General features: G+C 49.5%; 1 protein-coding gene across 1 annotated transcript in view; it reads left to right on the forward strand.

Annotated features, from left to right (window-relative positions):
* The window catches only part of OSBP2 (oxysterol binding protein 2), a 120,678-nt gene that overhangs the window by 18,260 nt on the left and 88,151 nt on the right, over positions 1–14,267 (forward strand). Inside the window, exon 2 of the mRNA XM_027956783.3 lies at positions 6,579–6,787. Coding sequence (XP_027812584.1) covers positions 6,579–6,787 — 209 coding nt within the window. The remainder of the gene's footprint in view (positions 1–6,578; positions 6,788–14,267) is intronic.

The following is a 14,267-nucleotide window of genomic DNA, read 5'->3' on the forward strand; positions in this document are numbered from 1 at the left end:
ACCTCTGCTTTTTAATACGCTGTCAAGATTTGTCATAGTGTGTTAAATTTTGATTTCTTCTTAAGTGACATTTTAATCTTCCTCTTGTCTTGGTAACTGATTTTCTTTTTTAGCTTCCTTTGCTTGATGTGGGCTTCCCTTGTGGCTCAGCTGGTAAAGAATCTGCCTGCAATGTTGGAGACCTGGGTTTGATCCCTGGGTTGGGAAGATTCCCTGGAGAAGGGAACAGCTACCCACTCCAGTATTCTGGCCTGGAGAATTCCCTGGACTGTATAGTCCATGGGGTTGCAAAGAGTCAGACACAACTTTTACCTTCCCTTGCTTGATGTGGCATTTGGGGGGAGGTTTGCTTTAGTGCTGATGAATTTTTGAGCTCAGAGATCGCTTGTTAAAGGAAGAATCTAGGAGGCTGGGACATTCTGTAGTTCGTGACTGCAGCTACATGGATTGTGTGATGATTTAAGAAATTAAATCTGTTCAAGTTCCCTGAATTGTTCTGTGTAGGCTCATGATTGAGCTCAAAGTAGATCCTGTCCTGTGCCCTAGGGACCCGTCATCTCACTCTGGAGACACTCTCGCACACAGCCCCATTCCTGGGCTGGCTCACAGGGACCCGTCCCCAAAGTCCTTCAGCGCTGCTGTTGGCCGTCAGCGTACACAGGAAGGACGAACTTACAATGTGACAGATTTTAAATGGATTTTATTTACTATGGAAATTTTAAAACACATAACAGTAGCTGATACCCCATTACCTAGTGTTAGCGAGTCTTACCATGAGGCCTCCCTGCCCTCCTCTGATTTGGAGTCAGTCCCATGGAGACTTCCCTCGCAGTCCAGTGGGTGGGACTCAGCCTTCCAGCACAGGGGCTGAGGGTTCGATCCCTGGGTGGGGAGCTAAGCTCTCTCATGCCTCACTGCCCCAAAACCAGAACATAAAGAACAGAGCAGTATTGTAACAAATTCAATAAAGACTATTAAAAATGGTCCACATAAAAAAATTTTTTAAAATTTGAAGTAAGTCCCAGACATCTTTTACTTAATTCCAAGGATTAAGTTAAAAAAATAATTTTAATAATAGTGAATATTTGTAAATATTATGTATCTCTTTAGAGATGAAGGTTTCTTAAAAATTCATCTAAACGGCATTAAAGTGCCTAAAAATTTAACAGTAATTCCTTAATATTATCAGATATTCAGTAAATATTAAAATTTCCCCATTGATTTTTTAAAAATTAAAAACACTGTAGGCACTCAATGGATATTTCTTGAATGAAAGTTTCTTTAAATTCTATGGTTCTTTACAGTTTTCACAGGGTTCACACACATGATTTCATATAATCCTGTAATAAATTTTCCCCATTGATTACAACTATTTTTTAAAGTTTCTAGAAATCAGGATCCAAATAGAGTCCATTCAGTATAATTGTTGCTACTTAGATTTTTTAAAATAAACTTTTTGTTTTGAAATAATTTCAAAATTACAAGAATAATACCAAGAATGCCCACCCCTCAGATCCCTCAATTATTTTTCTTAATATTTATGTTCATTTGTTTGGCTGCCCTAGTCCCAGCAGCAACCACGCTTCGGATGGTAAAGAATCCACCTGCAATGTGGGAGACTCGGGTTGGATCCCTGGGTTGGGAAGATCCCCTGGAGAAGGGCATGGCAACCCACACCAGTACTCTTGCCTGGAAAACCCCATGGACAGAGGAGCCTGGTGGGCTACAGTCCATAGGGTCACAGAGCTGGACACGACTGAAGCAACTTAGCACAGCAATATATTTGTATTATTATTTTTTTAACTCTTGGAGAATAAGTATCAGACACGAGGCCTGTGATCACATAACACATCAGCGTGCATTCCTCAACCCAGAACATTCTCTGACATATGCACGGTGTGAACACTGATACGGTGCCACCATCCAACCCGTGGACCCCATTTGTATTTTGCCAGTTGTCCCAAACATGTCCCTTCAGGGAAGAAGATCCACTCCCGGACCATAGATTGCATTGGTTCTCCTGTCTTGTCACTTTAGTTTCAGTCTGGAACAGTTTTCCATTTTTCCCTGTCTTTGGTGGCCTGAGGGTTTTTGATAAATTCAGGCCAGTTACTTTGTAGAATATGCCTCAGTATGGGATCGCCTGGAGTTCCCTTATGTTTAGAAGCTGCTGCTGCTAAGTCGCTTCAGTCGTGTCCGACTTTGTGCAACCCCATAGACGGCAGCCCACCAGGCTCCCCCGTCCCTGGGATTCTCCAGGCAAGACCACTGGAGTGGGCTGCCATTTCCTTCTCCAACGCATGAAAGTGAAGAGTGAAAGCGAAGTTGCTCAGTCATTCTGCATTTTCGGCAGGAACACCGTAGGATGTATACTGTGCCTTTCACAGAGCTCCGGATCAGGAGGCACGCCATGGTTTTTTGTTTGTTTCTTTCTTTCTGGCATGTGGGATCTTAGTTCCTCAACAAGCAATCAAACCCAGACCCCCTGCGTGGGAAGCTCAGAATCTTGGCCACTGGATGGCCAGGGGAGCCCCAGGAGGCACACCGTGTTCTTTTGTCCCACTGCTAACAAACATGGCTTCCATCATTTCGTTAAGATGGTGTTTGCCAGGTTTTTCCAACTGCGAAGCTACTTTTATAATATTAATTTAATGACTGATTAGAAAATATTTTTATGGGGAAGCACCTTGAGGCTCTGTAAAACTGTTCCTCACCTAGAATCCCCACTGGTGTTTAACACCCTTTGGTGATTCTTGCATGAATCAGTTACAACTTTGATGGTTGCTCTTTAAAAAGAGCTTTTCCCTATTCACTTATTTATGTCAGAGTGAACTCATGGATTTCTAGCTTATCCAATGGGTTAATACCTATCACTATCATTTATCTTGATGCTCAAGTTGTCCTGGATTTGGGTAAGAGGAATCTTTTTATCTTACCCATTTTTTACTTATTCATTTTTAAAAATATGTATTCATTTATTTGACCGCGTTGGGTCTTAGTTACAGCACCTAGGATCTTTATTGCATCACGGGGGATCTTTCCTAGTGGCACACGGACGCTCTGGTTGTGGCACCCAGGCTTAGTTGCTCTGAGACATGTGGGATCTTAGTTTCTTGACCATGGATGGAACCCATGTCTCATGCATTGCAAGGTGGATTCTTAACCACTGGGCCACCAGGGATGTCCCAGCTTTTGTCTTTCTATATGTCTGGGTTGAAACTTGCTGCCTGTCCTTTTTTTTTCTTTTTCTTGCCCGTAGACATTTTTTGTGAAAATCCCCCAGAAAGCATAGTCCAAGGCAAGAAATGTTAAAGAGTCAACACTTTGAGAGGTGCAATCACAGGGCAGTGAAGCAGAATTGGGGAGTGGAAGGACAGAAGCGATGATACAGTGCGCCTCCTTTGCCGGATGTCACTTCACCTTGAGCGGCAGACACAGTGGGCCTGGCGCACAGACTCCTCCAGAATTTATGTGAGGAGAAAACGTGCCGCCAAGCAGTCTGCAGAAGCAAGGGGGAGGGAGGTTGTATCTGCCCCGTTCACCCCCATTTCCCGATTCCCATTGTCATTTTACGAAAGTCCATAAGCAGAGGGACAGCTGGACAAGGAGGAAGCGCTGACACAGAGACAAAGGAGGAGACAGTCAGGGGAACTGGAGAAAATGCACAAGGTTTGTGTCCAGGACGCTCCACACCTTGCGATACTCTGGTCCACTCATGCCTCCAGTGGTGTGAGCCCTCCCACTTCTATAGGGATCAAATTGCCAACATCCGCTACATCATCGAAAAAGCAAGAGAGTTCCAGAAAAACATCTATTTCTGCTTTATTTACTATGCCAAAGCCGTTGACTGTGTGGGTCACAATAGACTGTGGAAAATTCTGAAAGAGATGGGAATACCAGACCACCTGACCTGCCTCTTGAGAAACCTATATGCAGGTCAGGAAGCAACAGTTAGAACTGGACATGGAACAACAGACTGGTTCCAAACAGGAAAAGGAGTATGTCAAGGCTGCATATTGTCACCCTGCTTATTTAACTTATACACAGAGTACATCATGAGAAACGCTAGGCTGGAGGAAGCACAAGCTGGAATCAAGATTGCCGGGAGAAATATCAATAACTTCAGATATGCAGATGATACCACCCTTATGGCAGAAAGTGAAGAACTAAAAAGCCTCTTAATGAAAGTGAAAGAGATGAGTGAAAAAGTTGGCTTAAAGCTAAACATTCAGAAAACTAAGATCATGGGGTCTGGTCCCATCACTTCATGGCAAATAGATGGGGAAACAGTGGAAACAGTGTCAGACTTTATTTTTGGGGGCTCCAAAATCACTGCAGATGGTGATTGAAGCCATGCAATTAAAATATGCTTACTCCTTGGAAGGAAAGTTATGATCAACCTAGACAGCATATTAAAAAGCAGAGACATTACTTTATCTACAAAGGTCCGTCTAGTCAAGACTGTGGTTTTCCCAGTAGTCATGTATGGATGTGAGAGTTGGACTATAAAGAAAGCTGAGCGCCAAAGAACAGATGCTTTTGAACTGTGGTGTTGGAGAAGACCCTTGAGAGTCCCTTGGACAGCAAGGAGATCCAATCAGTCCATCCTAAAGGAGATCAGTCCTGGGTGTTCATTGGAAGGACTGATGTTGAAGCTGAAACTCCAGTACTTTGGCCACCTGATGCAAAGAGCTGACTCATTTGAAAAGCCCCTGATGCTGGGAAAGATTGAGGGCAGGAGGAGAAGGGGACGACAGAGGATGAGATGGTTGGATGGCATCACCAACTCAATGGACATGAGTTTGTATAAACTCCAGAAGTTGGTGATGGACAGGGAGGCTTGGCGTGCTGTGGTCCATGGGGTCACAAAGAGTCGGACACGACTGAGCAACTGAACTGAACTGCAATAGGGGGACCACCATCTTCCAAAGACACTTCAACCCGTTCCCTGAGAGGGAACATAGCAAGTCCGGTCAGTGACAGGGTCCTTGTCCTGGTGGCCCTCTGGGGTCGCCTGGGAGATGATGCAAGAAGGCTGTGGAGCAGGCTCCTCTGTCTGGTGCTGCTGTGGCGCGTCCCGATGCTGTTGTTGGTGTCCACTCTCTTCCCCCCGCCCCTGGCCATTCTGGGTCCTCTGCACCCTCCGCCAGCACCCAGCAGATTTCAGCTGTGCAGGGGGTTGGGTGCTTCTCACCCCTGATGTCGTTCAAGGTCAGCCACACCTCATCTTCTCTAAGGAATGTAACCAAAGCAGGAGAGAATCAGAAACGGCAGCAGCTGTTCCAGTGAAAGATGAATGTCTTGTTGTCATTTGACTCTAGAACTGGTAGAAGAGTCGAGAGAGTAGCAGGTGATGGACAGCCAGGGAAAGTAAGTGAGCGCTGAAGAGCAGCGGAACTGCCGCAGGGACTCCAGCACCCGCAGGGCCACGGGCTGGCCGGTTGCTCTTCCTTTTCCCCACCGCCTCTGTGGACAGAGCTTTGGTTTGTCATGGGGAGGAGGACTGGTGTCTGAATTTCCGGTGAGTGTCTGAAGGAGTGAGTTAAGTAGGTCCAGTCATGGTAGTTGGAACTCAGTTTTCAGACAGTGATCACAGTTGGAAATGGCCCAGGCCTCAGTCACCTCTGCTTCTCCTTACTTTTTTTTTTTTTTTTAAGCTTTTTATTTTATATTGGAGTGTAGCCAATTAACAATGCTGTGATAGTTCAGGGGGACAGCAAAGGGACTCAGTGATACATATGCATGTTCCCCTTGCTTTGGAACCGTTAACTCCATGATCTTGTAACCAGCACAGAGTCAGTCCCTTGTCCCTACGGGTACTGGATCAGCCCAGCCATTGCCCTCATCTCCTGGGGCTAGAAGAGAACGGTGGTTTTTTTGCTCTTCAGATCTCAGTTCCCAGGCCATTCCTAGCAAGTGGGGGTGGGGGGCCTCCAAGTCCACCCCCTGGGGTTCCGGGTCTCTAATCACAGTTGTAGCGGTGGGTTCCCACCCTGCTCCAACTCTGTGGTTCTGAGACTTGGTGGAAAGAGCCTGGGGTGGAGTCGAAAGTCTTCGCTGCCTGGCAGGGCCCTGGCTGTCTCCCCTCTCCATTTCCCGGTTTCTGCAAGGGCTCAGAGCACAGCCAGCATGCCCTGCACGTGGCCCTGACGTGGGCCCTGTGTCCTCGGCCCCTCTCCCCACTGAGAGCACCACCCCCCGCCAAGGCCCACCCTCTAAAGACGTCAGCCCTGAGAGGCATTATCTCCCAGCACTTGCGTCAGGGCCGCCGCCAGCTCCAAGGGTCTGAGATTCCAGGGAGGGGCCTGGAAGTCTCTTCTTCAGTTTGGGACAGTGGTCCCCAACGTCTTCGGCACCAGGGACCGGTTTCGTGGAAGATAGCTTTCCCACAGACCTGGAGGCGGGGGATGTTTTGGGGATGATTCGAGTGTGTTACATTTAGGTGCATTTTATTGGCGTTATTATTCCATCAGCTCCACCTCGGATCATCAGGCATTAGATCCCGGAGGTTGGGGACCCTTGGTCCAGAACCACCGAGTCTGGGAGCCTCACCCCATCCCTCCTCTTGCATCCCACAGAAATCAGGGGGAGATGGCCCACACCTGCCGTGCCACCATCAACCTGTTCACTGCGCACTTCGACACGGAGGACTCTTGCGGTATCGTGCTGACCAGCGGGGGCAGGACCTACCACCTCAAGGCCGGCTCGGAGGTGGAGCGGCAGCAGTGGATCACCGCCCTGGAGCTGGCCAAGGCCAAGGCTGTCCGCATGATGAGCAGCCACTCAGGTAGCCAGCGCTCGGCACGGCGGGAGTGCGTGCAGTGTCGCGGGTCTGGAGACGGGGTGGGGGGAGCTGAGTGTTGGGGGGGCGGTGGTGACCGACCGGCTGACCCACCTCGCCCTGCCCACTCAGCTCCACGTCCTCAGCAGCCGATGGACGTTAGGCGGCAGGGGTGCCGGCAGTTCTCGGGGTGGGGATGTTTGTGGTAGGCAGTGTGCCTTTCTTGGGTCAACCCTGGTCCCTGGGCTTCAGCAGAACCTTTGGATTCTGTGGTGGGTCAGCTCCAGAGGCAGAAGGCGGGGCTGGAGACCAGGATGGTGGGCTTGTGCCTCAGGCCAGACTTTCTCCGAGGTCCGCTTCGGAGACTGAAAACCATTTAGCCAGCCAGAGCTGCTGCCTTTGCCAAGGTGGAAGGTTGGCTCAGAGGTCCTAAGCAAGACATTTTATTTTTTATTTTCATGCATTAATTTTTTTAACATGTAACGTCTTTATAAGATTCGTAAACCAACGGTTTCAAAGGCACACACCGTGAAGTCTGCCCTTGACTGTCTGCCCGGCTGCCCACCCTGTTCTCCCACGCAGGGGCCACTGAGCTTCCGGGATCGTATGTCTTTACATGTGTATATTCAAATAAGTACATTTTTTTTGGCTGCACCGTGCAACCTGGGGGGTCATAATTCCCTGAGTAGAGATTGAACCCACACCTCCTGCATTGGAAGGCAGTCTTAACCACTGGACTACAGGGAAGTTCCCCAAATAAGTACTTATTTTAAAAAAGTGCAATCCCCTACTTTGCTGTTTTTTTTTTTTTTTTTTTTTCTATTTAGCGATAGTAGATCTTGGGATTCTTTCCCGGTGAGTACATGAAAAGCTTCCGCCTTGTTTTTACAACAGTGCAGTCTCCTTGCGCTGGGGTCCCCCCTGCACGAGCCTCTCGGTGCATGTGGAAGGAAGGTCACTGTGTCAGTCTGACCTTCTGTTTTGGTCTCCACTAGTTGGAATGTGGGTCCCCCCCGCCATGATGACTCTTTTCCTTGGGGTCCACACTCTGGTGTTTGTGTCAGCAGTGATGCTGAACTTGGCAAGGGGCTCCCCCACCAGCCGATTGTGTGCCTCCCAGCATCCTTCCAATTCAAAGATTTCTAAGTCAGTGGGATCACAGCCCGCGGCTCCCTTCGTGGCTGTGTGACCTTGGTCAAGGTGCTGCTTTCTGTTGCCTCATTCTCTCCTCTGTGAAGCGGGCTTAATCACAGAACCACCCCTTGAAGGTGCGGTGAGGGCTGACATAGTGGGTAAAATGAACCTGGCACCTGGCTTGGCAAATGCTCAAGGGAAGTCAGCTGTAGTTACTGATAACAGTCACCTTGGCAGCTTTAAAATAACACAGACTCCCAGGTTGCTGGGCAGTGATAAATCTGAATGAATGAGAGCAGTGTTGGGAATAGGGTGGGCAGAGGGCACCTGCATTAAAAAAACCTCCCTGGATAAGATTGCCAGATTTTCGTAAATACAGATGCAGGCCGCCGAGTTTCATTTGAACTTCAAACACACAACGAATTATGTTTTAGTGTAAATGCGTCCCATACAATGATTAGGACACACGTATACTGCAGTTTGTTTATTGTTATTCAGTTGTAAAGCGTCTTTCGCCTTTCATCTGCCTGCATTTAGCTGCATCTTGGGGGGACCGTGATGCTCGGCCCACTCGGGAGCTTCTCAGTCAGAAACCAGAGCGTGTCCTTTCACTTGACACAGGGGGGCGCTAGAAGATGGTTCATTTGCTTTCCTTGTTCCTGAATCAGTGCCTGAATCCGTTCCCGAAGTGCCAGCCGCTTGGCTGGCTTGCCACCTACCTTTCAGCATTTGTGAATCATTTTCAGATCTTCAGGCCCGCCTCCCAGTGGGTGCCCCAGGAGGCTGTGAGCAGTGAAGCCACCGCCAGACACCCCTATCTTGCGCCTTGCTCCCGCCGTGGGGTGGGGGGTGGCTAATCCGGCCCCTCGGGGGCTCCCTCTCTCCTGCCCTGCTCCCCCAGGCTGACCTGCCCCCACGTTGATGTCATAGCCCTATTCTGATATCACAGCCCGGCACTTAGAATTAGCCCGGGCTGCCCAGATTCTGCCCTTAGAGCAACCAAGGTGGGCATTCAGGCTGGGGCTGCAGGGGGGTGGCTGGCCAGTGGCCCTGGGGGCTGAGCCTAAAGAACATCTGGGCAGCCTGCCGTCCTAGAGCTTCAAGATGAAAATCCTCTAAAGGTAGGACCTGGAAGGCTTCCCTGCTGTCCCTGTTGGCCGTGATCCCTCGAGGTGAAAATGAATCCCTGGGAGTGGGGAGGGGGCTGTTTGGGCTCTGGAGAGAGCCCCTGGAAAGCCTGCTGCCTTTGTGCCTCGGCTCGCACGTGGCCTGGAGAGATGGTGGTCTCGCCTTGGTCCCCTTGGCACTCTTCTCATTCGAAGGAATGGCTTCCTGAAAGGCGGGCTTTCTGGCTTGTTGAGTGTGGGGAGGAGCTGTTCCTGAGCTCGGAGAATGCCTCAAGTACTGAGCCATGGCTTCAACCGCCCCTCCCCACCCACCACCCCACCCGAGGCTGAGCGGGTGGGGTGCGCTCGCCTCAGGACAAACGGAAAACGGCCCATTCCAGCCGTCAGCCCTCAGATCCCCCGTCCCCAGAAGGAGCAGCCTCATCTGCTGAGGTGAGCAGGCTTAATGAAGTCTTTCATGAGCTCATTAAGGTAGTAAAATGTTGACTGGCATGGATTAAACAACAGCAACAACAACACACACACAGACACACACAGACACACACACAGACACAGACACACACACACACAGACACACACACACAGACACACACAGAGACACACACACACAGACACACACAGACACACACAGACACACAGACACAGACACACAGACACACACAGAGACACACACACACAGAGACACAGACACAGACACACACAGACACACACAGACACAGACACACACACAGACACACACAGAGACACAGACACACAGACACAGACACACACACAGACAGACACACACACAGAGACACACACACAGACAAACACACAGAGACACACACACAGACACACACACACAGACACACACACACAGACACACACACAGACACACACACAGACACACACACACACACACACCCTGAAAAACTTCTCTGTAACTTAGGTGGGCACGAAGGCCACTAGGGTGAGCGTGTTAGAATTCTTAGGGGAGTGCCACCGAGAGTCTGACGAGATGATCAGGTGGTGCTCAGGAACTCCCATTTTAAACGTACATATTTCTGTTTTTAAAAAATATTTTGACTTATCTTGGCTGCTCCAGGCCTGAGTTGCGGTGCCCGGGGTCTTCAAGCTTTGTTGTGGCATGTGGAGTCTTTAGTTTCAGTGTGTGAACTCTTTTTTTGTTTTCCTAAATTTTTGGTTGCCCTGAGTCTTCATTGCTGCACATGGGGGCCACTCTTCATTGCCGTGCACGAGTTCCTCATTGCGATGGGTTCCCCGGTGGCGCTAGCGGTAAAAGGCCCGCCTGCCTGCCAAAGCAGGAGATGTAAGAGATGCAGGTTTGATCCCTGGGTCAGGACCCCTTTTAGGAGGAAATGGCAGCCCACTCCAGTATTCTTGCCTGGAAAATCCCATGGGCAAAGGAGCCTGGTGGGCTACAATCTGCAGGGCCAAAGGGAGTTGGACACGACTGAAGCGACTTTGCACTCTCGGGGAGCACAGGCCCCGGTCGCAAGGGCTTCAGCGGTTGTGACGCGTGGAGTCAGAGCTCGCTGGCCCTAGACCATGAGCTCAGCAGTTGTGCCTCATGGGATAAGTTGCTCTGCCGCACGTGGAATCTTCCTGGAGTGGGAATTGAACCTGTGTCCCCTGCATTGGCAGGCGGATTCTTATCCGCTGTACCATCAGGGAAGTCTGCGGCGTATGAACTCTTAGCAGTGGCATGTGGGATCTAGTTCCGCAACCGGGGATTGAACTGGGGCCCCCTGGACTGGGAATTTGAAGTCTTAACCTCAGACCATCAGAGAAGCCCGGGAAACCCCATTTGAATATGCATTCCAGGCAGCGCTCCTGTCAGCTCCCCCGGATCTCCTTTGAGAAACACGGTCTACTCAGACTTCCTGGATGGCTTCCTGCAGCCGTCTTGCTTCCCCCATTTCCAAACAGCATGTTTTCTGTGGAATGAGGGTTTAATTACATTTTACTACCATTTTTTTTTTAAATGAACGGGATCCAGAGAGACGAGGGGCAGTGTGGGGGTCCACCAGGCGCACTGGTGTCTGTATCCTTGGCCGCTGTCTTCCAGGTGTGGCTGCAGCCTGTCTTCCAGGTGCGGCTGCAGGCTTCTCTCCCCGTGAGAAGAGGGACTGTGTCTGTCCTGGGAATGCTGCTCCGTTCTCCACGAGGACTCTGGCTGCACAGTCCTCGCCTGGACTGAGAGAGTGGGACTGTGGGTGTGAACTGTTGGTCACTGAGGCTGATAGCAGTGAAAAAGGCGTTGCTGACCAGAGGGTTTGGCTTCCGTTTCTCTAGTGGCCCCAGGATGAATATTCAGTGGTAGCTGGGGCAGGAGGGTAGGCAGCCATTGCTCATCAATAGGTCAGCAGCTCGAGATGGGAATTCTCTGCTTGCTTTGGCTGTGGACCCGGGGCCCCCAGAATGCTACACGGCCCTCTGTGCAGATAAACAGATCTGTGCCTAGATTTTTTTTTTTTTGCGGGGGGGGGGGTGTCTGTTTCTGGTCCTTTGGATTAGGCGGTGTCCAGCTTTCAGGTGTTCAGGCCTCGAAGCCCCTGGTGGTCTCAGCACTTCCCTCCAAGCTTCCAGCCCAGGCAAGAGGCAGGCCGTGTCCTGACCTGTAGTCCTTGGCTCACAGGTTTCGGGACAGAGGGGCTGAGCTCACCCAAACCCTCTGAAACATGGATGAGTCAGCCTCTCTCTCTCAAACTCTTCTCTGCCCTGACTCACATCTGGGCCACTTCATCCAGTAAGAGGCACGGGGTGGGGGCAGTTAAGATTTCCCCTCAGCAATGCCAGGACAGGAAGCCCAGCTCACCCCACTCCACTTCATGGGCCTACCCTGGTATCCGGGGAGGGAAAAATCTGTGCTCAGTTTGAGAAATGAGGCCCTGGGGGGTTATGTCAAAATCGAGGGCCAGCCTGCTCATCCTGAGGGCTCTTTGCAGGAGGGCCAGTTGCTCTTACTTTGCCCCTTGCGTGGAGTCGTTGCTCAGTGAACATGCCAGTTGAAAGAGGCATAAAAGCCTCAGGAGGGTGCAGGTGGACTCGAGGATGCTGCAGAACCCAGGGGATGGGACTTTTCAACAATCCTGTGGTTGTTATGGAAAACTTATGACAAACAGAAGCAGACAGAAGTCTCAGGAACCGGCCCACACTTGTCGCCAGTTCTCCACTCAATCTTGTTTCTGTGTCTCTGCTCTCTTCCCTAACCCTGCATCACTTTGAATGTTTGTCAACATTTCAGGGTGTGTATCTAAAAGATAAGGATGCCTTTTAAAAAAGTTTAATATAGTCAAAGTACTGTTGTCATATCTGAAAAATTAATAATGCAGTGCACTGAGGCTTTTTTTTTTAAAGGAACTTGTACTCTCCCTGGTGACTCAGAGGTCGGGTGGGAACTAGGAAAGGGGGTCAGGGCCTGAGAAAGGGGGACACACACGTGCTTCCAGCTGAGAAGGCTGGGCTTTCTTCAGAGTCTGAAGAAACCAAGGGGAAAGTTAGTGTCCCCGGGAGAGAATTCTGGCCCTTCCGGAAGAAGCAGAAATTGGCACAGGGCAGGGCTTCCTGGAAGGACAGAGGCCCTGGAGGGCTTGGCCTTGCCAGGGCCTGCAGGGTAGGGAAGGGACGTGAGTTGGAGTCAGTTCTCAAGTATCCTCATCAGCAAAGGCGAGAGCCACCAGAAGGGAACTTAGCAGAGCGACAGTGTTCTGTTGTGTAAGAGGTGTTGACAGTTTGGATTCAGATGTGACCCTGTGCCCATACAGATGGCAGCGGCTTACCCCTGAGGGACTCATGTAAGTCGGTGCTGGCGGAAGAGGCTCAGGGTAACTGGGTCACTCACCAGCCAGTTGGAATGTATGCGCAGAATGTGAGCAGGATGACAGCTCAGCTCTCGGGGAGGCTGAGCTGGGTTTTCAAAGCGAGGGTGGTATTTGTTCCGACTCGTCCCACAGACCCTCTGCCAGCTGGCAGAGCCCAAAAGCCCATGGCCCAGAGGTGGCCCCCTTATTTCAGTAGAAAAATAAGCATTCTGAAATGTTTGTATTGGAGGTGGACTTCGTATGAGGATTAATAGGTCAGAGTCGTTTGACCAGAAAGATAGAGTTACTTGTCTGCATTCCCTCCATTCTTACCATTAAGATGCTTTAAGCATCTTTTTCCTGCCAGGGCAATTATCCTGATACTGACCGTTTCCTTTGTAACTAAAGGGCATAGTAGCACTTACCTTTGTAATTATCAGATTGAGAAGGCTTATGCTTTGTTGCCTTTTAAATGTTAACCTACTCCTGGATCTGTGGGCATGAGCACCAGTCTCTGACGTGGGTGGGGTTGGCAGCTCGTTTCGTCGCTAGTGGCAAAATACGTGACCTGAACCCAAGGCAAGCTGGGATGGGACATCTTCCTGGGTTCCTTTGCCAGCTTGATCTTTGATTTGGAGAGAAACTTACAAAGCTCAAGACTAGGTATTCGGGGCTGTGGAACCAGCAGGCGGGCAAGTTCACCCCGACAGGGGGCATAGCTGAGTCTTATTTGCATGATGGTGTGCAGGGATGTGGCTTAGTAAAGCAGGCATAAGATTTGGGATCCTAGTTTTGCCTTGAGTCACTGTGTAACTTAAAAACAAATTTTGAAAGTTGGTTTACAATGTTATGTTAGTTTCAGGAATACAGCAGAGTAATTCAGTTTTATATACATACATATATATGTATGTGTATTCTTTTCTAGCTTCCTTTCCGTTATAGATATTACAAGATACTGAATGTACAGGACAGGGAACTAGTTACTTATCTAGTAATAGGAGTGTGTATTTGCTAATCCTAAACTCCTAATTTGTCCCTGCCCCCCCCCCCAGCACTTTCCCCTTTGATAACCATAATACTGTTTTCTATATTGGTTGTGAGTCTGTTTCTGTTTTGTAAATAAGTTCATTTTTTTTTAGATTCCACAGATAAGTGATGTCACTTTTTATTTGTCTTTCTCTGTCTTACTTTACTTAGGATGATAATCTCTAGGTCCACGCATGAGTTGCAAATGGCTTCGTCACTCTTTCTTGTGGCTGAGTAATACTCCATTGTGTGCATATGTATATATATTCCTTATCTTCTTTACCCATCCCTCTGTCGATGGACACTTCGGTTGCTTCTACGTCTGGCTGTTGTGACCAGTGCTGCTGTGAACATTAGGGCACCCACACCTATTTGAATTTGAGTTTTCGTCTTTTC

Source organism: Ovis aries, chromosome 17, assembly GCF_016772045.2.
Source record: "Ovis aries strain OAR_USU_Benz2616 breed Rambouillet chromosome 17, ARS-UI_Ramb_v3.0, whole genome shotgun sequence".
In the NCBI taxonomy this organism is placed as follows: domain Eukaryota; kingdom Metazoa; phylum Chordata; class Mammalia; order Artiodactyla; family Bovidae; genus Ovis; species Ovis aries.